The 24,641-nt window shown below is 43.2% G+C and overlaps 1 protein-coding gene across 1 annotated transcript; it reads left to right on the forward strand.

Annotated features, from left to right (window-relative positions):
• The first annotated feature begins 1,211 nt into the window (after positions 1 to 1,211).
• mdfic (MyoD family inhibitor domain containing) lies at positions 1,212 to 24,641 on the forward strand. The gene is made up of 5 exons (XM_071538596.1): positions 1,212 to 1,461; positions 1,778 to 1,936; positions 4,085 to 4,195; positions 17,084 to 17,467; positions 22,353 to 24,641. Exons 2-5 carry the CDS (start codon positions 1,843 to 1,845, stop codon positions 22,601 to 22,603), a joined length of 840 nt encoding a protein of 279 aa, XP_071394697.1. The 5' UTR covers positions 1,212 to 1,461; positions 1,778 to 1,842; the 3' UTR covers positions 22,604 to 24,641.

The following is a 24,641-nucleotide window of genomic DNA, read 5'->3' on the forward strand; positions in this document are numbered from 1 at the left end:
TCCCTTGCCATTTATCTAAAGTGAATTATATATGAATTGAAATAGGGAGATCTAAAAGATGATGTTGTATATCTTATAGGCACTAAAGAAGTTATCTAGGTTATAGGTCCGGTATGTTCCAGTAGAATTATGAAGGCCTATATTTCTAGTTGGTGGCTGTTCAAACGCACTTTAACTAATGTTAACTAACTTTCAAAGTGAGTCCCTCGAGCAAGTTTGTTCATATACATTATACATGGAGATTACTTTTTGGACTTGTCGTTGACAGGAACCAAACCAGCAACCCTTCAGCTACTGGGAGGTCACTCCAACAAAGCAAAATCCAGTGGGGCTAAATGCAAGTTCAGTAGGTCACGTTGCAAAATAGTTTCAAATGAGTCATTTTCCAGTTTATTGAAACAGCACACTCTACACAAAGTGATTCATTGAATTTGAATTACACAATTCATCACTTTACCAAGTTGCACAACACATCAAAACAGTGAAATCAAATTAAACACTTAAATGATCATTATGGGCAGTTTTAAAAACAATCATTTAATATGAGCTAAGCTACCCAACTGGTTCCAGTAATTGTTAGTGTTTTTAGAGCAGTGGTTCCCAAAGTGGGATCCGGGGACCCGCAGAGGGTCTTGGGATCTTTTGAGAGGGTCCACTGAAAAATATATTTACGGTTTAATTTGACTATTTCAATCACTAGAGGATAACACAGTAAGAAAATGTACAGGTTTGCACTGTTTTCTCCCCACCTACAGTATGGACAGTTATGCACCTACACATCATGGGAAAAAAGGTCCATGGGGGGGGAAAAAACATTAAATGGGGGTCTGTGGCCTAATGCAAAACTACCTTAAATCAATCTATCCACTTTAATCCACGTTTAATTTGTGGAATAGTTTAGGCTACCCAACTTTTAAGGCTGCCATAAGGATTAATTATATGAAATTCATAATAAGTAGTATCAAACTGATGTAATAAATGTGAGGATATGGCCTTTTCAGAAAAAAGAAACACAAATTAATGCTTTTGTATTTGATATTTTTCATATTTGATTTGTATTCATGTTGTTTTTTGGGGGGGACACATGTTCAGGGAGGGCTTTGTAAATTTTCCTGCCGCCAAGGGAAGCCAAGGGAGAGCAGAGAGTGGCTTCACTGGCTGTGAGTACTGCAGGAATCCGGATATGATGAAAATGTTTTAGACGAAACTATCCTCAGCAAACTACCGCCGCTGAGCGTCGAAGGCTTCGAGAGGAGTATTATTGTGATTTTTTTAATGCGACAACATCTGCATAAACGGAGGATTGGGACACATTGGCAACTTACTGAAAACTTTTTTTGTTGACGCAAATCACGCTTTCACCTAGTTTTTTTTCCCTCCCGGGGTCTCAGGAAAAGCGTTGGAGGAAGGAAGGATGGGAATAAGTCAGAGTTGAAGCAGGGGAGTTGTCATGTTTGAAAGGTAGGTTATACTTTATAAACACTTATCTCCGTTTTTATAAACGTACGTCTGCACGCGTGGGTCACGTTAGACGATAAGAAATGAGAGTTTCTAGGCAAAGTGAGCAGCATGTGGAGTCTCTCAGCAGTTTATGTAAAAAGCGAGAGAAGGGGGAAATTTCCACTAAGTTTTTTTTTTTTTTTTACTGCAGATCGACGTCACTTTCTCGGCGTGTGAATAAGCGAGACAGCTTCTCAACTTGAGTAATAACCTGCACGGTGTTAACTTGGTGTCTTGACGTCTGTGCGCTCATGATGAGACATTCATTTTCACACAGCGCTGAGGGCTGAGGAAAGGGAGGATCTCATTCTGCCGTGTGTGTCCCGACAAGACGCCTGTCTCATGTCCAAGGAGACCGTCCTTCTTCCGGATGGGCCGGCCGGGCCAGGGACGGGCCCTCACCAAGAGACAAGTCCTCTGCTGCCAGCCTCACACGGTAAGGGCCACACAGTGTAGGCCTGTGAGTCGATAGAGCATGTGAAATAATAAGTACAATGCTGTGGTTCCCAAAGTGGGGTCCGGGGATCCAACTGGGGTCCTGAGAGCCCCCCCCCTAGCAAAATGAGGAATACAATAATTTCACTGTTATTTCATATGATCGTAGGATAGTGAGAGAATCTTAAGGGAATGACTGTTTTGATTGGGTTTACTCACCATCAGTGTAAATGCTTGTCCAGTTTTGCTCCAAATCATATCTAACAACAGACAAAATCTTATTAAAAGTGTATCTATTTACACTTTTAATGTCCAAAATGTTTTCTGACTTGAAAAAAATTTGGGAATCCCCGCTATAATGAATGGCTTTTGTGCACAGGTGAAATTCCCTCTTGTGCATGTTGAGTCTGTTTCACTTTTGTTTCCCATGCTGCCACTGCACTGTTAATGAAACTGAGCTGTAAACACCAGAGTCATATTCCTTCCAGAAGTCATGTTCCTTGTTTGGTCAAGCATGGGAGGAAAACAACGCAAATATTAAATATAGAAAATGAGTCAATGAATGCATTAACAGTTTACTGGTGCTTGTCAACATTCATCAGTTTGCTTGGGACAATAACACCCTCGTCCTTGTAAATTATAGTCATGTGGTTTTAGTATACATCAGTATCTATGCTGCAGTGTTAGGCGTGATAATGTTTTTCCTTTTTTCCCCAATAAAGACTGAAGAAACGCCCTGGTGACTATTAACAGCAACCACAGCCAATTATAGTTTTTAATTAACTTTCTAGTTGCCCGTAAGATTATCACATGTAAAATAAGCTTACACCCCCTCCCACCCCCCCTTTTTCATTTTTCTTCAAACAAGCAATGAACCGTTCACCATCCTATTTATACCAAGCATCATTATGGCACTGTCAAAAAATAGCAAAGTAGGACAAAGTAAGCAATCACTGGGGCTGGTGGATTGCGAATGGATTTTCGCTGGACCTTCAAAGGCGCTCTCAGTTAAGACTGGATTTCCCTTCTCTGGGGACTGTGGATGTACTGAGAATAGACCAATTTATTTCTAACTGTGATCACTAAATACCGCGATGCATCACACAGTACTGCTGCTAACGCAACTGCCGCTACTGTAGGCAATGGTGCATCGATCTCAGCAGTCACACCCGGGCTAAAGATTCACCATATATCAGCCCCAAGCTGAGATTGTGCCATATCTATCTAGAGCTACTGGCCTGCGCCGTCCATTCCACTCCCCCATCCATCATTGCTTACAAAACAGAGAGCGTTGCAGCAGTGGAACAAACGCATCAATACGTCCAGCTGTGGTAAACGTGACTGTCATGTTTTGCTGAATCATTCTTCACAGTTTTTGCTTGATGTGCACTAGGAAACTACACCAATAGAGCCTAAACCTACGCAACTGCAAGACTTGGCATACTGAAACCTCAGCCAGGATCTATGAGCAGGCATCTGGCACCAAACCAATGAATAAAGTCATTGTGGAAGGTTTATTTACTGAACAAAGCAGCAGTGTGCAATGAGTAGAGCGTCAGCAAGTCCTTGTGTCAAGAAGCCAAAAGACACGGTTTAGAGAGATGAGTGAAACTGTCTCTCTTGTTTTTGCACAGCTATCAGGCCGAGGGTTTTTGCAATGCCTACATACTTTTTCCAATTTAGATGAATGCTGCCTTTATGGCAGTAAAAGAAGCTTGGCAGGTAGAGCGCACCCGGGAGCAGAAGGAGAGAAAATGAGATCCAGAACTCTGGCAAGGCCTTTACCTGAACCGCCCCACCATGTTGTGCAGCCATTTGCCAAAGTCCTGTGTTTTATCTGGCAAAAATAGGCAGCGCGGCCTCTGGCTCGTCTAGCTGTCCCTGATATTTCGTCCACCGAGGCTGACCCTGCGCTAAGAGTTTACATCTGTTTTTGGAGGAATAGCTGTAATATACCTTAATTTAGAACAGTTGAGCTCTTAATGGGATAACATTAAAATAAACAACCAAAGCACTCTCTGTTAGTTTCTCTCTCTCTCTCTAACACATACACGCAGTCACTATGCAGCATAATATTTTGCTGCTAAACGCGTGTGTGACTGTTTTTCCTTCTTCGCTCATGTTTAACATTGCATGCTTGTGATCCTAGATGCTTGTGACAGCGAATCATCAGGAAGATCAGCGTCTCCCAGGGAGCCATCCACTGAAGGACGAAGTCACGTGACCGAGGAGAAGCCTAATTATTGCGAGCCTGTAAAAAGTAAGTTTTAACGACCTGGGAAAGCTGTGGGCGGACAGCAGGATATCACCGTCTTATTTTAATGATAAACAACAATGAGCAGTTTAACTGGACAGATTGAAGAAGCCTATGTAGCTGGCATAGTCAGATGGTTGAGTTCAACTAGGTCTTTAGCAATGTTTTATTCAACATTTGTGCGGTTATAGTTTCATAACTTTCTTATGAACAGGCTTCAACCATCAAGATGGCAGTTATGATTTTTGTTATGACAGTCGGACAGGATACATGCACGAAGGCGGGGTCGGTGGGCCAACTAAAATATTAGCTTCAGCGTTTCCAAATAAAATAATATCAAGATAGCACTGAGGTCTCGTGGCATGGTCTTGGCCAGTGAGTGGTAACATGCGTGCGCTCTCATTCTAGCATAATGACCAAGACTTGGCTTGTCTCTCCACTTTGCTTCTCCTTCCAACCCTCAGCCCTGTGTTGTGGGAGTGAGGAAATCCTGTTTGTGGCTCTGGCACTGACTGTCTCAACGCACTGATTGCAGTTTAGCCACAATGTTTTTACCCCATACCAAACATTTACCTATTGGAGGGGAATTGTGCCAGTCCTCAGAAGTGCTTTTCTGCTGAACAGTGTCGGTGTTTTCAGTGTCATTCAGCTGTTTTTAACAGCCTAAGTTAACATTGCAGTGAAGTTATGCAACAACATTATTAAAGATGAGGAAGGGTGTGTTATACTGTATTTACTGTATGTCTGTGGACATTTCTCAGGTTGATCATTAGGTATGTCACTACCAAATCTATCATACCATACCAATACTTTAGGATACAGTGGCCTTTTATAATTCAAAGAAAATTTGATTAGGCTACTTCTTTCTGCATCTTATTGCATTTTGTCTTTTTTCCTGTGAAAATGATAGGGGAAACTAGTCTTTTTTTGATGGGAAAGTTCTCACCATTTTTTCTTTTTTTTTTTTTGAGTCAACGGAAAAGTATTTGTCACACCCATTTCCACAAGCCCCATTGTAACTCTGTGAAATAATAGAAACAACCTGTTCAGTCCAGAATGTTTTGCTAACAACTTCATGTTGTGCTCCTAATTCAGTCACATTGTTTTTGGCTAATGTCATTACACTGGGAAAGTATGGCAAACAATAATTTGGCATTGGAATGCTTGAGCTTTAGGCTCTTGGTTGCAGGTCTCATTAAGTCTAGATGCACTGTTGTTCAGTTAAATGACTTGACACTGTGCTATAGATTGCAGGTCACAAAAGGCAGCTGCCTAAAAGCCTTGTGTGTTTTATTGTTCCTAAGAAGAGTGAGAGGTGTCAAGCGAGGCTAATGGCAGCTGATTGCTTCCATCCATGTAAGTGCCTAGCTGTAATAAGGATTGTGTTTGCATTTGACACAACAGCTCTTTTGTTTCTAGGTTGTTAACTTTTCCAGGGCGCCTTTTCCTGCCTTTTTTTGGTTGTCGGCTTAATGACTTGCCAGTGGCTTGTTTACTGAAGCAGCGAGGAAAAGAGATTTGGTTGCAAAAAAAAAGATTTTCTGTCAAGAGGTCTTTCTAGCTTGGCAGGTGTGTGGAGTATTGCACTTCTGGAGGGAGGCATGCTTTTCTTTCATCTCAGCAGATAAGCCCCTGTGACAACAGTTTTGCGTTGTAATTGATGTCACCCCCCCACAGACTGGCTGGTAAGGGAATTTGAAAGGGAGGAAGATATGCTACTTCTCCTTTGAGAGAGTTACAAGAACATAAAGTAGTCACTTCAAATAAAGGCAAAACCCCAAATTTGTGTTATGATAATCTTTGTGAAGTTTTTTTTTTTACATCAGTGTCTGTTTGAGGTAAATGAAAGTAAGTTGGAAATCCTTGCATTTAGAGGGATTCCATTTAGCCTCTTTGTGTCATAGACCAGGCAATCTCACTGTGGATTCGTTTGTTGAGCTGACCAATCAGATTGCTTGCTGGCAGGGGTAATTGAGAGCCTTCTTCACTGCAGAAACAGGAAATCAATAAGAAATCATCTGCCTGCACACATCCTGCCCCTCGCTGTTTTCCTCCCCCCACTGTCCGATTTAGAGCTTGTGTATGCCAGTGATTTTTGTATCATAACAAGAGGAAGCCTATTCTAATGTTGTGATAACACCACAGATTTTATTTCAGTAATGACAAGGTTGTTTTGACAGTATTGTCGTTTTAGGCAAAGAGCTTCTCTTACAAACAGGAAAGTAAACATGGCAGTAGTTCCATAATCATTTAAAACTGTTCTTCTTCACACGGAGCACAACATTTGTTTGCATGAGAGACACAGTTAACACAATGTCTAAATCCCGCCACACAACTGCAAAAACTGCGGCTTAAAATTTAAAGTGTGACCTAAAAAGCTGGCATGGAGTGTACTTAAAAGAGTATGTTATTTAGGATTTCTTTCTGTGCTTTAGCACCAATGTTTCCATTATTTGGGTCATGGTGTCATCCTTGTGTCTGAGTGCGCTGAGGCTCGAAGGAACCAGACCTGTAAGTAAAATGGGAAATTATTACCATCAATTGAAAGTCCTATTCTAAAACCCAGATGGCTGGTAAAAAAAGTAACTGGTTATTTTGGGAATTTACCAACCACTATGTCTTGTTAGACAAAAATGTAAAATCGCTGTCCTTCCTGTAAGGCCTTTGTCAGTGAACGGTCCTCCATGGCTGCACCATCCTGGGGGAGGAGGGAGAATCTCGTGGGGGAGACAGACATTCCTCAAGAGACCTCTCTGGGTTTTCAAGCAGCTGATATCTCCTGCAAACAGGGCCTTGGCTCTCTAGTCCCTGCCTCGAAATAAATTGCCACGACCCAACACCAGTTTTAGGCATTTAATCGTCACATTATTCACCGGATTGTCAAATACTTTTTTAAACGCTTCTGTGGTGGATAAAGATGACCTTACTAGCTGCTGAAGAACAAGTCTTTTTTTTTTATCTCAGGGAAATTCTGTAGTGAGGAAGGAAGGTCAAATAACATGGCTCTCTTTTTGAAAAGAAAGACATTAGGCTGGCCTTTGTGTGAATCCCTGATGGGGCTCTTTAGCGGCAAACCTTCAAGGTTATTACCTGGGTGCAGAATTGACCTTTTGGAAGTGAATATGTGACACTTGAGAAATGCACTAAAAATGGATTGTTTAATGGATGAGTATCACATAATTGCATCTGTCTTGCAAAAAGATGCCTTGATAGTGCAACAATTACAATTATATGCACAACCATATAGTGTTATGATACTATCAAGTTTATATTTAAATGGCGTAGCTATGAATTTGTCTAACATAAAACAAAGGGCAAATGCATCATCATCATCCTCATCATTGTCGTAATACTTTTGCTGCACAACAAGTATTGAATCAAACGTCTCAAACTAAAACCGTACTCAAACCATACTTGTCCTCATCAATATTCCAAAGTCAACTCAGTAACTCGTAAGTTTTTTTTAACCACATGCCAGGTTTTTCCTAGGATGTTTTTTTCAGTTAAAGGAACGGCATGATGATTGTTGTTATGCAAGATTCATATCTTTATTGTAATCCTCAGACCCCTGTCTCCGCAGAAATAATGTGTCTGAAGCACAGACCTATTATAAATCGAGCCGTAATTTTCAAGTGATTACTTACCAGTGGGTCATGGAATCAAAAACTGTATAAATAGGGTGAAATGCTAGTGCAGGGGTTGATTAAAATGGCCATTGTAATTCTACCTCTGTTGTAATTATTTTCTCATTGTCTTGGTGCAGATAGATTTCATATGGGAAATTTCAAGTATGCTAATTAGCATATTTTACCCGAAGTGCCCAAGTCTATTCACTGTGATTTTTATTTTATTTTTTCAAAAAAGATTCAAAATACTTGAGCCAAATGATTAGATATGCATAGCTCAATTTATGGACTAAACTCTTTTGAGTGCTTATGCCGGACATAAAGCAATATAGGGATGTTGATTGTGGAGGAAGACAATGGCTTTTTTCTGCATCAGAGGACAATTTGGGTATTCAAAGTAATCTATCCAAGTCATTTTGGTGACACTTGACCTTTGTGTCTATATCCCTGTTATGCAGCACACAAGTGAATAGTTAAATTCTGGCAACTGTAGGTTGTTATCTTGTAATATTATTTTCTATAATTCACAGAACAGAGACAGCTGAAATAATAATTTAGTTTCCTTTATTTCCTTGTTTAACCTGTCTGTTTAGCACAGGTAAGGCAGGTACAATACACTCACAGTAGCGATATACCTTTCCACTTCCAGCTCCAGCTCCTGTTTACCGCCTCTCCAACCAACCACACACAAGACAGTGTTGGTGCCTCTCACAAGCCAGTCAGAGAGAAAAAAGAAAAACATCAGCCACTTCAAATGAGAGCAGCGCAGGGGGGATTACTTGGCCTCTAACAGGGTTTTGGCTCCAACATTAAGGTTAAAACCCTTTTCTATTACTGAGATCTCTGCTGATGTTACCCCCGCCAGCGCTGACCCCCTCGAGCTTCCAGCTCCTTGCCCCCTTCATGTTTGCAGGTTCAGTGCCTCTCTGCTAGGTCATTCTGTCAGGCCCCCTGATCAGCGGAGGGTGACCGGGGACCAGGAGCTGGCTCCCATCCAGACACACAGACAGCCACAGCTGACACAGGCCCCAGCTAGTGCGATCCACCCCCTCCCCTCTCCCGGGCTAGAGCTAAAATCGATACGGCCGTCTCCGCGTTTAAAAAGCCACTCAGAGGCAGACGAGCACCCCTGTCCCAAAGGCTGATCTCCCAGCTTAAGGCCTTGATTGGCACCCTGAAGACGCGAGGCGCTGACCCACAGCTGTCCCATTAGCAGAGGGTTAATGCTGAGATTGATACTGAGCAAATAAAGGAACTAGGTCTGGGGGTATTTTGATAGACTGTCTATCCCCTCCCTGACCCGGAGACAGACCTCAGCTGTATTCTGGCTTTTAGGGAGTGGTAGTGCTAACTGTCAGATCTTCATCTCTGGCTCCCAAAGTGACTGGGTTGGTGTAACGCATAGAACTGGAGGCCCGGCAGATGCACATTGCATTTTGTGTGTGTGTGTGTGTGTGTGTGTGTGTGGTTGTCTGTATGTCTGCATGTCTGTGTGTGCCTGCCTGTGTGTGTGTAAGCACGCATGTGCGCATGTGCATGTCTGCGCGCCTGCCGTTGAATTTCAAACAAGCGAGTTTCCTGTGGAACTTCTACTTCAGCAAGGAGATTTTGAAACCGGCGGAATATTTGAGTCATCGATGTAACTGAAACTGAAAATACCCCTATTCCCTCCCTCTCTCCCTCCCTCCCTGCCTCCCTCTCCTCCCCTCCCGTTCACTCCTTCTCTGTTGCTCCGTTTTTGTTTTGAGTCGTCAGTGAGGAGAGGGTGGAGCACGTTTTTGGAGTATGGAGCCTGGCAGCTCCCTCAGGCCTGCTCTGAGTCACGTCATAATTGATCTTTCTAGAAATTGTGGTAGCTAGCTGTGTAAAGCCTAAATCCGTGCAAGATGTGCAGCTTTTTAAAGATACTGCAATCGCAGATTTGGCCGTCTTTTTACTGCATTCCTTCTCCCCTCTCGGATGGAAAGAAACAGACAAGGGGAGAATGAAGGCATTTGACAAAGCTTAATGCGGAAACAGGCTTGTGCAAATTCATCTCAGAAATGAGGAGAGAGAGAAAAGGCGCCATTTAGTGTCTCTCACAGCAGCCAGGTTGTAAGGCTTTGAATGCCCTTGATGTCTTGCGTTCTGCTACATTAGTACCACTCAAATTAGCACCGTGCCAAATTCCACACAACAGCGAAGAGACAAGAAGAAGAAGAGAGACTTCAATGGCCAAAGCTGGGTGGGGGGGGGGGTGTGTGTGTGTGAATGACTTCCCCTCAACGTGATTCATATAAGAGAAAATGGCATCTCATTGGGAGTTTTAATGATTTAGATAGCAGTCAGACATATTAATCTGGGAAAATGTTCCGTTTTGAAATCAAAGGATAATTGATGATCCCCCCCCCCCCTCCCTCCCCCCATACACACACACACACACACTCCCCCTCACCCACCTCCCACGCCAAGTGCGCTGAAAGGTTCAGGTCGTCAAATCAAGCTCTTGTCTTTCAAGTTGCCTTCGCCACTGTAAAATGTAATTAAGCAGAACAAGGTCCGAGGGGGTTATTTTTTCCACTCAATCAGCAGCAAAATTGACAAATTTGAAATTAGTAAATCCCTGACGCCTCGCTTCCCTCATTGTCGGGAGGGAGGGAGGGAGAGGGGGGGTGGTGGCGGGGGGTGGGGGGGCAGAGAGGAGGAGTAGGAGGAGGTTGGAAATAATATTAAACGCTCTCTTCAAGTGTCACTTCCCTTCAGCAGGTTGGAGGAGCCAAATTTGAATGACCGTCACAGAGAATTAAAAGGTGTGGGGAGAAAATAAAAGTGTGTCGCCACCAAAAATCTAGCTGAGCAATACTGACTGACTGTTCATCACATATTGGCAAAAAATCCTGGATTGGGAGGGGTGGGGGTGGGGGTGGGGGGTGGTGAAGAAAATGAGACATGAACAAAAGTGTGATGTTCCCTGCTGAAATGAGATGCTACACAATATGATCAGCAGAGGCGGATGAAGACAGCTAATAGAGCTGAGAGTTCTGTCACATGGCAAGTCGCTGCCACTGATAGGGTACCAATATCTCACACACACACACACACACACACACACACACACACACACACACACCGCATGTCACTCTTGCTGATGGGGCTCTCATATCAGAACAGGTAATTTAGCTCTCCTTAACAGTCCCAGATGGCCCATCATCATCATCATCATCATCATCATCCCCGCCCCATCATCATCAACATCATCTACCTTGGATAAATATAACACTGCGTGTGTGTATGTGTGGTGGGAGGGGTTTATGTGGGTTGTGAGTGATCTGACAGGGCCAGGATTGCTGTGCGATATACAGAGTCCCATTTTTTTTTTCATCACTTCTATTGGAACAGGTGACATTTTTGTTAGCCCATGTCAGCTGGCCGTCCAGCCTGTAAAAACGCTCAAGACAAGGCTGCGGACTTTGCATAGCGCCCACATCTTCACACTACGTTATTCTAACTTCTAATCAAACCTTCATTCATGGTTTCCTGTTGACATAGCCCATTCACTCTCATTTGACACTGTAGAAATCCGCGTTATATTGATACTAATCACAGTTGAGATAGGGTGGGGGGGGGGGTTTGTTGTGATGGGACACTTGAATGATGAGCCTCCAGTTGCTCGTCCGTTCCTTCCAACGCGTCCTTCCAGACAATAAAGGAAGTCCTTGTCCCGGAGTTTGGAAGGTCAAACGGTAAACGAGGCTTTGATATGCCCAAGGAAAATTTCAATCAGAGCCCTTTGTAATAACATTCATCGTGCTATTTTCTTCTTCCCCCTCTCTCTCTCTCCCTCTCTCTCCCTCTCTCTCCCTCTCTCTCTCTCTGCAGTATAATTCCCCTGGTTTTGCGTCTATAAATATGGACAGGGAAGATGTATAATTTCTAATGAGAAAATATATCCCTTTGGATTGAAAGGCAGGGGCTGTTCCAACCGCTGCTGTTTGTTAGGAGGAGAGACGATACCTCAGGCTGTTTTGGGAGGGGGGGGGGGGGGGGGGGGTTGTGACGGGAGCCCGGCTAGGTCATTGCACATTTACAAATTAGCATTTCAATCAGGCAGGTACATGGCCAGCCGAGCAGAAAATATACATGTTTTTCTAATGCGAGGCGCGAAAAGATAAACAAAACACTAGCCGTGTTAGAGGAATTAGCATTTCAGAGCTAACTGCCACTGTGTGTTTTGCCCGTTGCTGTTTGTGACTCACAACTAAGAATAAAGGTGCTTTTTTTCTCTCGTATCCTATTCAGTGTGCTTTAACCCACAAACTCGTAGCATTGTGTAATAACGGTTATTAGGAGATGAATACAAGATCTGGATCGGGGTGTTTATTTGGCTGACATGATGTGACATTTGAATAACTGTATGCTCCTTATGATGGGCATTCTAATAAGCCTAGGCAAACACCTTTCCACTCTCTCTCTCTCTCCCTCTCTCTCTCTGTCTCAGGGGCATTAATATTAAAAAGGACTGAGCCTTAGAAACACAGAGCTTGTGGTTGTTCAATCCGCTCCCTGCCTTACCTGTGACTCTCCGCGTAGCAATGTGCAAATGAGAATCTCCACGCTGCCCTGTTTGACCTCTGTGTTATATTTTCATGTTCTCGACTATTTTAGAATTCTTGTTTATACAGCTCTGTTTCAGTTGACATGCATGCATGCATATTTCTTCCTGGTAGGTCTGCCTGTGTGTGTGTGTGTGTACATTTGTGTGTATGTGTGCATCTGTGTGTTCCAGTAGGCTTGTGATATATATATACTCCTTCTCTGTGTGTCTTTGGGGTGCAATTTCCAGTTCCCTCCTGTAGGACCTATTTTCCTTGACAAAAACGGAGGTGTTTATATACTCAGTTTTACATACAGAGCGATCCCCCGCGCAGCTCCGGCGCTCTCCAGGCACTCCGGTGCTCGGTCCCTGTGTGGCGCAGCCACTGAAGACTCGGTGACAAATGGCAATTATATTTGTGTGTTCTTCATGAATCCATCAAACACTGGCCTTTTAAAAATGCTCCCCAGATATTTGAGGCTGTCAGCTACTAGTAGCTGGGACCAAATTGGGATGCTGCTTAGACAGTCAAGAACCACTCACCCCCTAGTTTCCCCTGTGATGTGTGTGACAGCGTGTGTAGGGGAATACCATGTTTTATTCAACTACAAATGTACACTCTCAACAGTTGTTGATGTGCTAGAAATAGGGCGGTTACAAGTCCAATTTGAAGTGTGTGTGTGTATGTGTGTCCATCCCTTCCTCCAAAACATGGTGTTTTAATGCAACCTGTCAGGCTGTGTGCATTCAGTTATCTCAGGACACCTACCCGGCACTACAAGCTGGTGGTAAACCGCACAACTCCTCAATTTTAATCGCTTATGATTTTTTCAAACTTGCTGGGAGTTGTTCCTATCAAAATTTGATGCAGGCTGTGTTTCGTGGTGTGGTATAGGAACACTGCAGATATAGTGCATCTATATTTATCCACTAGTGTTAATCATCAGGCAAGCTGATATTTGCATTTTTCAGTTGAAGCCTCAGATGAGGAATCATATACAGTAAGTGTTAAAACAAATCACAGGAGTAATCACATTTCAGTTTTACATTTAGTTATCTTAAGACTTTCAATTTTGTGAAACTTCATAGTAAAAGGCTGTAGAGGTATAGTAACATTCACAATCCAAGTGGTCGACTAATACAGCAAAAATGTACAATGTTCAAAACATTTCACAGTGGACTTTGAGACATTTTCTGGCTTTTCCTGGTTACACACAATTTTTTGGGCAGATGTTAATCTGTATTGTACATATCTTTACAGTATACAGTGGGAAATCAAATGCCAGACCATATGGCAAATGTTTTCCTTTTACCGCACTGCAGAGCCGTGAAACTTTTTGATGCCCCAGCTTTAACTTTACCAGTGTAGCACAATTCCAACAAGGTCTACTGTATTCCTGCTTTCTCCCATTATGTCTTCATTTGTCTCACGGTGACTGTACGAGTCCGTCATTGCCATCTTTGACAGTATCATCATTATCATGATCAATGATTATGAATATTACTCCCCTCTGTCCATTCATCTCAGTCACCGTGTTCATCAGGATAAAAATAAAGACTGTGTGTGTGATGGTGTGTGTCCAGGAACCTGCTGCTGAAGCGCACTGCTCTGCAGACTTGCGCTTGAACCACTTTTTAGGCCCTGCAGTGTGTCGGAAACCCGAGTCGCCGCTTATGTGCTCTGGGTTTTACGTGGTGGTTTCCTAATAACTATTTATACTTGGGTAAATTGAAAGCTTGACTTTCTCAAAAGGAAAGGTAATTATGCTTCCCAGACTTACTTTGGCCTTGTCGCGCGCCTATGTGTGTGTTTGTGTGCCTCTGTGTGTGTGAGCCCATGTGGTTAGCTCCCTTAACCTAAATGGGGGAAAAAAGACAGCGTTACTACGCAAGCAACTGAGGGAAATTGAGTTTTTGTGTAACTGTCATCCTTTACACAGGAGTTTGGTGCCATAAAGGCCTGCATGTAGTGTATTCACTTCACAATACTCAAAGGAATCGGGGGGTGGGAGGGTGGGGGGTGTGTCATCACAAGTGATTGCAATTTGGACCAGTAAAACAAAGCTTTATCAATAAATATGAATAAGTACTGTTCATTAACTGTGTAAATAGATACATTTAAGAGAACTATATACGTTCAAATATTTATATCAACCAAATTTAATAAATAAACATAAAGCACACACTACTAGGAATGTAACAATTTACAACATGGGGAAAACACTAAAAACACCAGTATGGTCCCCTATATGTTTTCTTTTTGTCCTTCATTTCTCTAGCTCTTGCAAAGTTTGCGTTCGTGGTCCAAAGCACACAATCTTTCTTGGTGGCCTTTCTTGATTCAAAGAATCAGCTGCTTTTTTGAAATTCTCTCATTTTGTTTGTAATGAAAAAAATAGATGTAGGGTAACTTATCTGATAGGATGCCAAACCGTGTTTCACCCTTTTCTCACTCTGTGTGTGTTTAATTAGTCCACATTGAGAAAGAGGGGGAAGGGCTTATTGTCTACTGGTCTGTGCATCGCAAAATTACTGTCATACCACCATCTCTCTATAATGTCATGCCAATTTGACAAACTTGAGATTTAAAAAAAATTCAAAAAAATAGGTAAAGCCTATGTATGGAAAACCTGCTGTGGTGTGTGTGCATGTGTGGATATTACCTTCCTCATGAAAAACAGTTTGCCAAGCATTGAAGAAAAGAATGGTGAAAAAATACACAGAGCATGGATTAGGTAGGAGTGAAACATCGGTAGCGAGTTGCAACTGTCAAGGGTAAAACTGAGGAACAACAGCAAAACTAGCCTGCTCTGAGTCTCCTTGTTAGCAATCCTTAGTCTCCCCCACAATGTCATGGGCAGGCTGCAAGGCTTTTGTCTTTTGGAGAGGAAGATCCATCAACCTGGTCTTAAATCACTGCATAATGAATTCTCTCTTGCGCTGTCCAATTGTCTAATTCAAATTGCATGGAATCCTGATCCCTAAAGTCTATATTTGTTTATTGAAGCAGCATGCAGACCCCTGAATGAGGAGAAGGCAAAGCTTAGTGTCTGTATTTAATTGCGTTGTTTTACATCCACATTCACGTCCGGCCTCTCCCAGGGTGATGTGTTGTTAAAAAGCACAAGGCCCGATTCCCACACTCTCTCCCTCTCTTGTTAACTGTAATTGCACTTGTTGGTGAGCTGACAGAGAAGAAAAAAAAAATTGAGATGGAAAGAAAAGACTAGCATCATATTCTGTTCCGCGTTTGCATCCACTTTGGAAAGTTTGTTGGTTTTTGGACAGCTGCACACCACTTTTATCAATCCATGTTTGGTGTCATTGCCCGCGGTTATTTCCACGACTCGTAGATAGGGCTAATGGCAAAATCCAGAGTTTGTTGGAGAAGATACATTATATTCAATGTATCTACAGAATGCATAGACAAGACAAAATGAATAAGTACGGTTCGCGCAGATAGACTTAAAAAGGGATGAATAATTCACAAAATCTCAATAAGTTAACCATGCAGAGGCACGCGCACACGCACATCGGCTCTGATGTGGAAGGAAGGTAATGTGGGAGCAACTCCCAGTAGAGCTGAATGTGCAGGTGTTCCTCTCAGTAAAATGCCACCTCCTTTGCTCGCTCACATCCCTTGCTTTCTTTCTTATCAGACAGGTCGCTGTCTCCTGACTTTCTGTGGCTGTCACACATACACTTAGATAGACTATTTGAGGCCATCTCTGAGCTTTGAGAGGAAAGGAAATCATTACTGTTGCAGAGACAGCAGCTATTTTGTATATGCACAGTATCATAGGCTCTGTTTCTCTTCTTCCTGGATTAATCTCTTTCTTTTTCTCGTTCTCTCACACTTTCTCAACTCACCTGGGTACTGCTCCCGCAAATGCCTGTCTGCCTACAGCAGTGGCTTTTGTGATCCTGTCACATATGAGGCTCCTATATTCTCCTGCTTCTCTCTGTCATTTCTGTTTGAAATGTTTGCCATATAATCGATATTATGATGTTAGGAAATGGTGGCAAGATGTGATTTAGTTTCAAAATTTGCAGGTTCGCTTTAGCTGAGAACGGTATATCTCCATTACTGTGCTCGCTCAGTTTGTGAGAATTGAACATCACAAACTCCAGCTATAGTGGATAAAATATGTGAAGAGCGTGCTGTGGAGAGTGCAGACCAACTTCTCTGAAGTCGAAGTAAAGTTACCGTGTCGAGCATTTACCCAAATCCTTTGCCAGCTTAAAAGTAGAAATACCTGGTTAAAGTAGTGAAGTCCTGTATTCACTATTCGAGTAAAACAATGAAGTATTTTCAATTAAATCTACCTTAGTATTCCAAGTAAAGTGCCCATTCCTTATAATGATCTTGATGATCAGTGTTTGGGACTCTTCTGTCCTCTGCATTAACCTCTAAAGTTGTAGTAATGAATGAGTAGCAGCTTTGATTGCTTACTCTTACTATACATTTGGGTTTGAAATTTGATACTGCATACATTTTGTGAGCCTGACTGTCAAAGTTCAGTCATTGTATTCATTTTTATTTGATTGTATTATATTCAGAACCTTTGAATGCAGTTTTAGCAGTTAGATAAATGTTTCAGCTAAAATGGAGCAGTATTCCATTGAACTTCATGCACCTCAAACGTACTCAAAGTACCTAAGATCACGCTCCTCCTTCATGTCTCCTGCTTCCAGCTCAACCTCAGTCTGCGTCTCAGCCAGCGCCCTCGGAGCCTGCCGAGGGAGACGCTGCCAGGGACCAAAATGGCCTTCGCCACAACAGCGCTGGCACGCCCCCGCTGAGTAACGGCAACGGAATCCACCCTGGCATCGGCGGGGTCGGGGCCACGCGCACATGCTCCTGCGGTGCCAACGTCAGCGTGGGTGCCATGGGCGGGACGGGCCCCGGCACGAGGACGACGGCGACGGCGACGACAGAGCAGCCCAGGAAGCAGCCGTCCACGCCTGTGTCGCAGAAGATGCAGAGGAAGCTGAGGTCCAGCTTGTCTGTCAACAGCGACAGCAGCCGACGCAGCAAAGGCAGCTCCACCGGCTCGCAGAAACCTCCATTACCTGAGGGTGAGTACCCACACACAAGTTAAAAGACAAAGTAAAAGAGGGTGCAAACCTACACACACACACACACACAGACACAGATATTCTAACTAACCCTTGTTTGCTGGCATGCTTCTATCTGTGCATTCCACTGTCTATTGGTCATAAATTCATTTCATGTACAGTCACACAGTGCAATGAGCTCACCATCACCCCCTTGCCAATTCCTTTCCCTAACACTCTGAAAAAGGTGCGTGTATTTCCCAGTTGAAGTGACTGTTCCAAGATAAGATATCGACACAAAATTCTTACCTTCTCTCACCTTTTTAATGACGGGAGTGCAGACGCCCTTTCATATTATTCACGTCTAGCAAATGATAACTTGTCCTGCTCCTGTGGCTTTTATTTGCCTTAACAACAACTCATAGAGTCCCTTTGCCATGCGGGGAAGCCGTCACTTTGTCAGGTGTAAGGCCGAGGTGAGTCTGGTAATGAAGGCGATCGGGTGGTCCATTACCATCGGGCGGATAGGTGCGACTGTCTAACAAGGCCTAAGAGCGCAGGGGGCCCATTAAGTGTCGTGGCCAGCCCGCTATGGGCCCCTCACGGCCCCTCACACCTCTCTGGGACCTTTCCTGCTCCCCCGCCATCCCGTCAGCACCGCCTCGGCCCTCATTAACAGCGCCCCATCGCATACCTCCTCCTCTGTATGTGTGCATGTGGGCGTTCGGTTGGTTTCTTCAGAGGAGAGGGACGCTCTGTACTAATTCATCCAACCTGAGGCCTCTGTTGCTTTGTCTTTTTATGTGGGCTTTTACTCCAAGGCTAGGCAGAAAAATAAGATGTGATGATATGTGTTATTGAAAAAGCTTCATTGGGCAGGCTGAGATATAACTTGAGAAAAGGAGAAAACAGGGCTGTCGGATCTTTATTTGATGGAGGTTTACCTGAAATATGCAACATATTGAGTTCTCGGTTAATAAGGCAAGTAGGCTGGCAGATACATCCATAGTACCTTGTGAATAAAGGCGGGATGCATCCACCAGAGATATTCTACAGGCATCATGTTTTCAACATCTTAATTGGCAAAGAAGAGCAGAGAGAGTGAAAAGAAAAAAAAAAAACAACAGCAGCCCAATAAGTCTGTCTCATTATGGCTTTTGTGTTGCTTATTTGCAGACGCGTGCTCTCTGAATCAATATGTTCGCTCTCAAGTATTTATTTCCCCCCGGAAAACAGCCAAGCTGTTGTGTTTGAATGTTTACACGGATTAACATAATCTGTTTGCCTGTGAAATTAGCCTCCTAAACAGCCCCCTGAACACAGGAAATAAAAGGCGTTAGCTAGCAGGAGCTAGCTCTGGGGATTCTGCCGCTCCCTGTGTTTCTTGGCACGCGGCATTGGCACCGCAACCAATCTGTGATAACACTCCAGCTTCTGAGGAGTCGTTTACCGCATCGCTTTTGTTCGGCGGTTGGGGGGGGGGTCGTCTCAGCTCTTTTGTGATTCAGTTTGTGTATTTTCTTTTCTTGGGTGTGTGTAATCAATTAAGGTCTCTGAGCTACTTTAGCCTCATTTAGAGACTATTAGGGACAAGGCCGCGAGTGCTGTGAAATGTTCCTCTCTTTGCCTAAGCTTTATACCTGTATGTGTGTGTGTGTGTGTGTGTATGTGTGTTTACGTGTGTGTGTTGGTGGAAGCTCTTAACACTGACTTTTCCCTCAGTCATACATTATAGACTGGCTTGCTGTAAACTGCATGCGGTAGACCTCCACTTTGTAGCCCATATCCTCTGCCCTCTTTACGTGTTATGTGTGCCTTCTGTGCATTCCCTCGGCCTCTGAGGCTTCCTCTGCTCAGTCTCTCTCTCTCTCTCTCTTTATCTTTTTCTGTCTCTCTATCTCTCCCTCCCTCTCTCCCTCTTTGTGAGTTTGAATGTTTTGCACAGCTTGCCGCTCTGAGGCCCATCCAGCTTGTTTTGTGTCATGCCGCTCCCTTTTTTTTGATGTTAGCTTTCCAGATGTCTCAGACTATTTCCTCAGAGGCGCTGGACGCTGTTTTTGGCCCCGCGGATTCTGGGCATCATCGCCGCTCGCTGACGTTAAACAGGAGCAATGTCAATGTGCACTGTTGTCTTCTCCTGTCTGTTGGTTGGTCTCGCTCTGTCTCTCTGTCTGCCTGTCTGTCTCCCTCTCCCTCTCCCTCTCTCCCTCTCTCTCTCTTCGTGGAGATGTGCCTTGCGTCCAGCCCTCTTGTGTACAGTACACGACCCCCCCCTCTTTCCCCTCCTCCTCGTCGGGTTCTCTAAGATCCAGACTAATCGCTGGTGTTGAATTATACATCCAAGTGAATAGCTGAGATGGCCGGCTGCTGCTTAATGCCTATGTACTGTGTTTATATCGTATTCACAGTCTACTGTTATGTTCTGATCGCTGGCGTGGCTATACCCTCTGGGTCCTTCAAAGTTTGTTAGGCTGAACTTTGAGGTTTTCTGCATTGAGCTGTGGCCACGCAGCAGCAGTTTTGCTCTCATTGGCTTTGTGTAGCATTTATATGACAATACACTACAAGGAATGCCAGTGTAGAACTTGTCATGAATTTTGTTTTTGTGTACCGGCACGAAACAATCCACGATGATCTGCTACGTAGCAATTTACTGCATATCAGAGTCAGATGCTAAAATGTGAAGTATTTATTCTCATGCGTCTCCCATCTCACTGCCAGTGTTATGGCCTCAGATAAGGATAATAAGATGCATTCAAACTTCAGGCAGACTCACAGGCACACACGCGCGCACACACACTTGCTCGTTTCATGTTCCCCTCTCTATCTTGTTTGTATCACAGTCAGCTAGTGCTTCTGGTCAGCTCTGCAGCCCTGAGCACTGAAAAAAGAGGAAAAAAAAAATCCCCCTCTACTTTGATTAATCAAACATGAGCATCCAGCGGTCTTCAGCTTGCCTTTCCATGCCGTCCTCCACACTCTCCTCCTTTCGCTTTCCCTCCAACCCAATCAGTAACGGCCCCTCCTGACAGCTCAAGATGGGCTGATGAAAGTTATGCAAATGTGCCCTGTTTGTAATGCTATTTTTCTGCATCCATCTACATCATGTCTTTTTAACACTCCAAAGTAGCGGCACTGTGCTTGGCCTTGGTTCGAAAAGCAGGTAGCTGCAAGGAGTGTATGCGGGCGCCCTTATTGAATGTGATCTTGTACGATTTAGTGATTTAGATACAGCTGCATAAGTTCATGTGGTGCGGCTTGATGACAACAGAAATAGTGTAGATAAATTCATCTCTCTTTAGATTTCCAACTCACTTCACCTATTAATGAGCGTTACCATGTATATGTGCATGTGCAATCACAGCTCTGTATTAGTTATTTATCTCACTTTTGTGTACTAACCACTTGTGCATGTGCTTTATTGTATCCCGCACCAAACTATGTAAAGAGTTCTATTCCAAATTGAGCTATTCACCATTTGGAAAAAGTGACATCTACTCTTACAAAATTATTGATTATGATTATGGTTTTTAGAGGAGTGCAAGTAAATTAAGTCTTTGGTTGATAAAACTCCTTTACAAACTGGATCCTCTATATTTAAGAGAGATTCGATGATGAATTCCATGTAATGATTTTTTCCATAATGGATTTATAGCGTTCGGGAATAGAACTCTTGTACACCACATCCTGTACTTACATAGCATTATTAAGATACTCTGCCTGTGGAAGTTTCTAAGCGGCATAGTAAAAGCTGAATTTTTCCTTTTTCATTATCTGTCCAAATAGACCTAGTAAGCAAATGCAACATGTAACTAATCATTAGGAATTCAGCCATTCAGAAACAGATTTGAATGGTTAATGGGCCCATTGGTAATTTAAAGGGGAACTCTTCATGGCTGTGAAACAACAAACTGAAACTTGCCACCAGCCACATAAGAAGAGGGGCTACGGGGAGGTTAAATGTTAATCAGTGATGTGAGCATTGGCAGCATTAACACACCAATTTGCCGGGGAGAGATCTTTGGACTTTGCTAATCATCTTTATGTGATAAAGCCAGCGAGTTTGCATGATAATGCCACAATTATTTAACAGTCCGCTAATCAAAACTGCAGGAGAGGAATTCATTTCTTTGAATTTCCCTGATTCCCTTTAGCCCCCCTGCCTGGCTAGCCCTCACCCTTTACTGCCACATACCCAGTCTATTCCACCTGTATCCACCTGCCAAGCATGCAATATTCACACACACACACACACACACACACACACACACACACACACACACACACATGCACACACGCACACAGTGCCCTCAGGAGTGTTTTATTATGCAGACTTTTTGGTCAAATTCTCAAATTTCCACTGGTATACTGTAATGAAAATAGTGCGAAGGTGAACATTGTCTTCAGGAACATTTTTCCTTACATGGATTCGAGTTATGAGGCTCAATTCCCTGCACCACACAGGGCTGCACTAGTGTTCATGCCCTCATCCTCTCCACTAATCTACTTCTAAAAAGGTTCAGACAAAGTCACTTCAGCAATAACGATACCACTGCAACATATACAGTATTGGCTCCAGTCTGATTTTAGACTGAATCACTTCTCTGAGCTATACAGTGCATGAAGAGATCAGCAAAGTCCTAGATTTTATAGCCAGATTCTGTCATGTACAATGACCTGTCAGTGCTCTTGTCTCCTGGATAGTGCCATTTTTTAAATTATTTTATTTTTAATCACTTTTTTTACCATTTCTTTTCAGTGTAGCTCTAGAACAGATGATTATGTCACTGTATTTTGTGGATTTGTGTGCTTTTCTTCACGTACACCCCTTTTATTTTATTCATATTATCATATTTATTTCACCTCACCGCTCGTCGCACCCTGGATGGTTTTATCGGGGACCCAGACTGCTGTGTCCACTGCATCCTGGCCTGCCTGTTCTGCGAGTTCCTGACTCTTTGCAACATGGTGGTGGCCCAGGCGTCGTGCGGCACCTGCACATCAGAGGCCTGCTGCTGCTGCTGCTGCGGCGACGACATGGGCGACGACTGCAACTGCCCCTGCGATATGGACTGCGGCATCATGGACGCCTGCTGCGAGTCCTCCGATTGCCTGGAAATCTGTATGGAGTGCTGCGGCATCTGCTTCCCCACATAGGGAGGCCCCTGCTGGGGTGGAACTGGGTGGCTCTGCCGGGGGAGCTGGACCCCGGATGGAAGGACGAATGGACACTGCTGCTGCTGCTGCTGCTGCGGTCGATTTGAATCCAGCAGCAAGCAGACAGAGAGAGAGAGGCGGTGTGTGTGTGTGTGTGTGTGTGTGTGTGTGTGTATGCCGTTTCTGAAGTGTGTGTGATGACTGTTGAGCATGTGGAGGCGTGGAGTGGTTGGTGGAGTGTGTGTGTGTGTGTGTGCGCATGCAGTAAGCCTACTCAGAAAGATCTATTCGGACACTGGGCCTCTCCACCAAAACCGGCTTAGCAGGGGCCAGAAGAAACTCCAGACACGCTCTAGTCTTAAACCGCAAAATATAAACTTTTTATTTGAACATGTCAATTAAGTTGTTCATGTTGACAAGTATTCTAACCATTGCTTAAAAAGTATTATGATAGACTGCCTTAGAGATGATTTTATCGTCACCATTTCAGGAATACTGTCCAACTGATATCTTATCTTGCCTTATCTTTGTCATTTTGACGACCGATATGTTGCATACACAATGATAACATTTATTCTGTTTTAATTGTCATTGCAGTTGTTTCTTTGATGCTCATAAAAAAAAAACAACTGAGGTTGCAGTTTTGCTCAGTACTGTATGACACTGTAAAAGGTTTATGTGACAGTTCATATGGTCTTAGTTGCATACTGTAGTTCTGCAACACAGATTTTCACTTACGCACCGTCTACTGTAGCTTTGTAGGACCGTACAAAAAAAACATGTGAAACAGGAAAGATGAATCAGGACATAACATCATCTGTTAGTTTCTGAAACCAGAGATTAGGTAAAGAATGTGCCTGATTTGGGGACACGATGTAGTTGGTTTTCTATTTCAAGGGTTCTTGGGAATTCAAGTGGCCTATTATTACTGACAAAACTGCACAAAATTGCTGATGAGCTGATAATTATTTGCCAAGTTTGTTACTAAGTGCTGGAAATGTCTATGAACAAATGTTACCAAAGAATCTCATCTCGCGCTTCATGATTTGGCAGTATTTGAAGCCTTGGATTTACTGGAAATACAGTGGAAATACTCACTTTCTTTAATTCATTGGGTTCTGACTAGAAATAAAATGTGTACAGCTTATTTCTTTTTTTCTATGACAGTCCTCCTCAAGTGTTAACCATCAATGATTAGGCTTTGTCAATTACATATGGTACAAGTCTTTTCTGTGATGCTATTTTACATACAATGTATCTTTGATACTGTGTAAGTATGACTTGTTGAACTGCACTCTTTCAAGAAGGCCGTGTTAAGGAATTAAAATATGGTGACCCTGGTTGCCATATAAGCGGCTTTCGGGTATCAAGCCCAGTGACTCACAATACAAAAAGGAATCATGAACTGTCGGGTTGAAATGGTAAACTAATGCAGGGTAAAGGCAGTTTTCTTCTCCTTTTTTTCCATTCCTTAATTCTGTGTATCTCGAGATGAGTTTGTGGTGAATCACCAGCGGAGTCATTTTCTTGTCTTGGAGATCCGCTTTGATGTTGTTTAAGTGATGATACTTAATGCTGGCCCTCATTAGCACTGCTTGCTAAATGGTAACAAAAAAATGTCCCTTCCTCACGCCAACAAAGATAATGTGCTGTCAAGTACAGCTCCTCTTAATGGCGGATTGTGATTGTGCAGAAGGAGGTTGGATAGGCACCTCTGCAGCAGATAATGTGTAAGAAATTAAACCTCATTCTCATGTTTTATGATTAACTCAAGCCACAAGTTTGTTACAGGCTAAAGAGTGTAAAGAAAACACTATATAGATAATGTGAAGAATTTATCTAAAAGAAATAGTGGATACATGTAGCTAGTTCTCCTCCTATACTGTATTGTTATGTTTTTTTTATTCTGTGCCTTACACTTGATCTTAATCTTCTTATTACTGTCATGATGCATCCTTTCTCTACTTTGAGTCCACAACTCATTTTTATCAGTTGTTGTACATTATCTCCAAGCTCCGAAAAATCATTTTTGAAAATA

This window comes from Centroberyx affinis, unplaced genomic scaffold (genome assembly GCF_046629955.1).
Source record: "Centroberyx affinis isolate AG114_WGS23_722 - 3 ecotype Tasmania unplaced genomic scaffold, CSIRO-AGI_Caff_v1 ptg003307l_1, whole genome shotgun sequence".
NCBI lineage: Eukaryota > Metazoa > Chordata > Actinopteri > Beryciformes > Berycidae > Centroberyx > Centroberyx affinis.

Excerpts from the sequence above, each read along its gene's own strand:
- mdfic (XM_071538596.1), top strand. The coding sequence starts at position 1,843 with ATGTCCAAGGAGACCGTCCTTCTTCCGGATGGGCCGGCCGGGCCAGGG. Across the intron at positions 1,937-4,084 it reads TCTGCTGCCAGCCTCACACG|ATGCTTGTGACAGCGAATCA; the intron begins GTAAGGGCCACA and ends TTGTGATCCTAG. Across the intron at positions 4,196-17,083 it reads TTATTGCGAGCCTGTAAAAA|CTCAACCTCAGTCTGCGTCT; the intron begins GTAAGTTTTAAC and ends TCCTGCTTCCAG.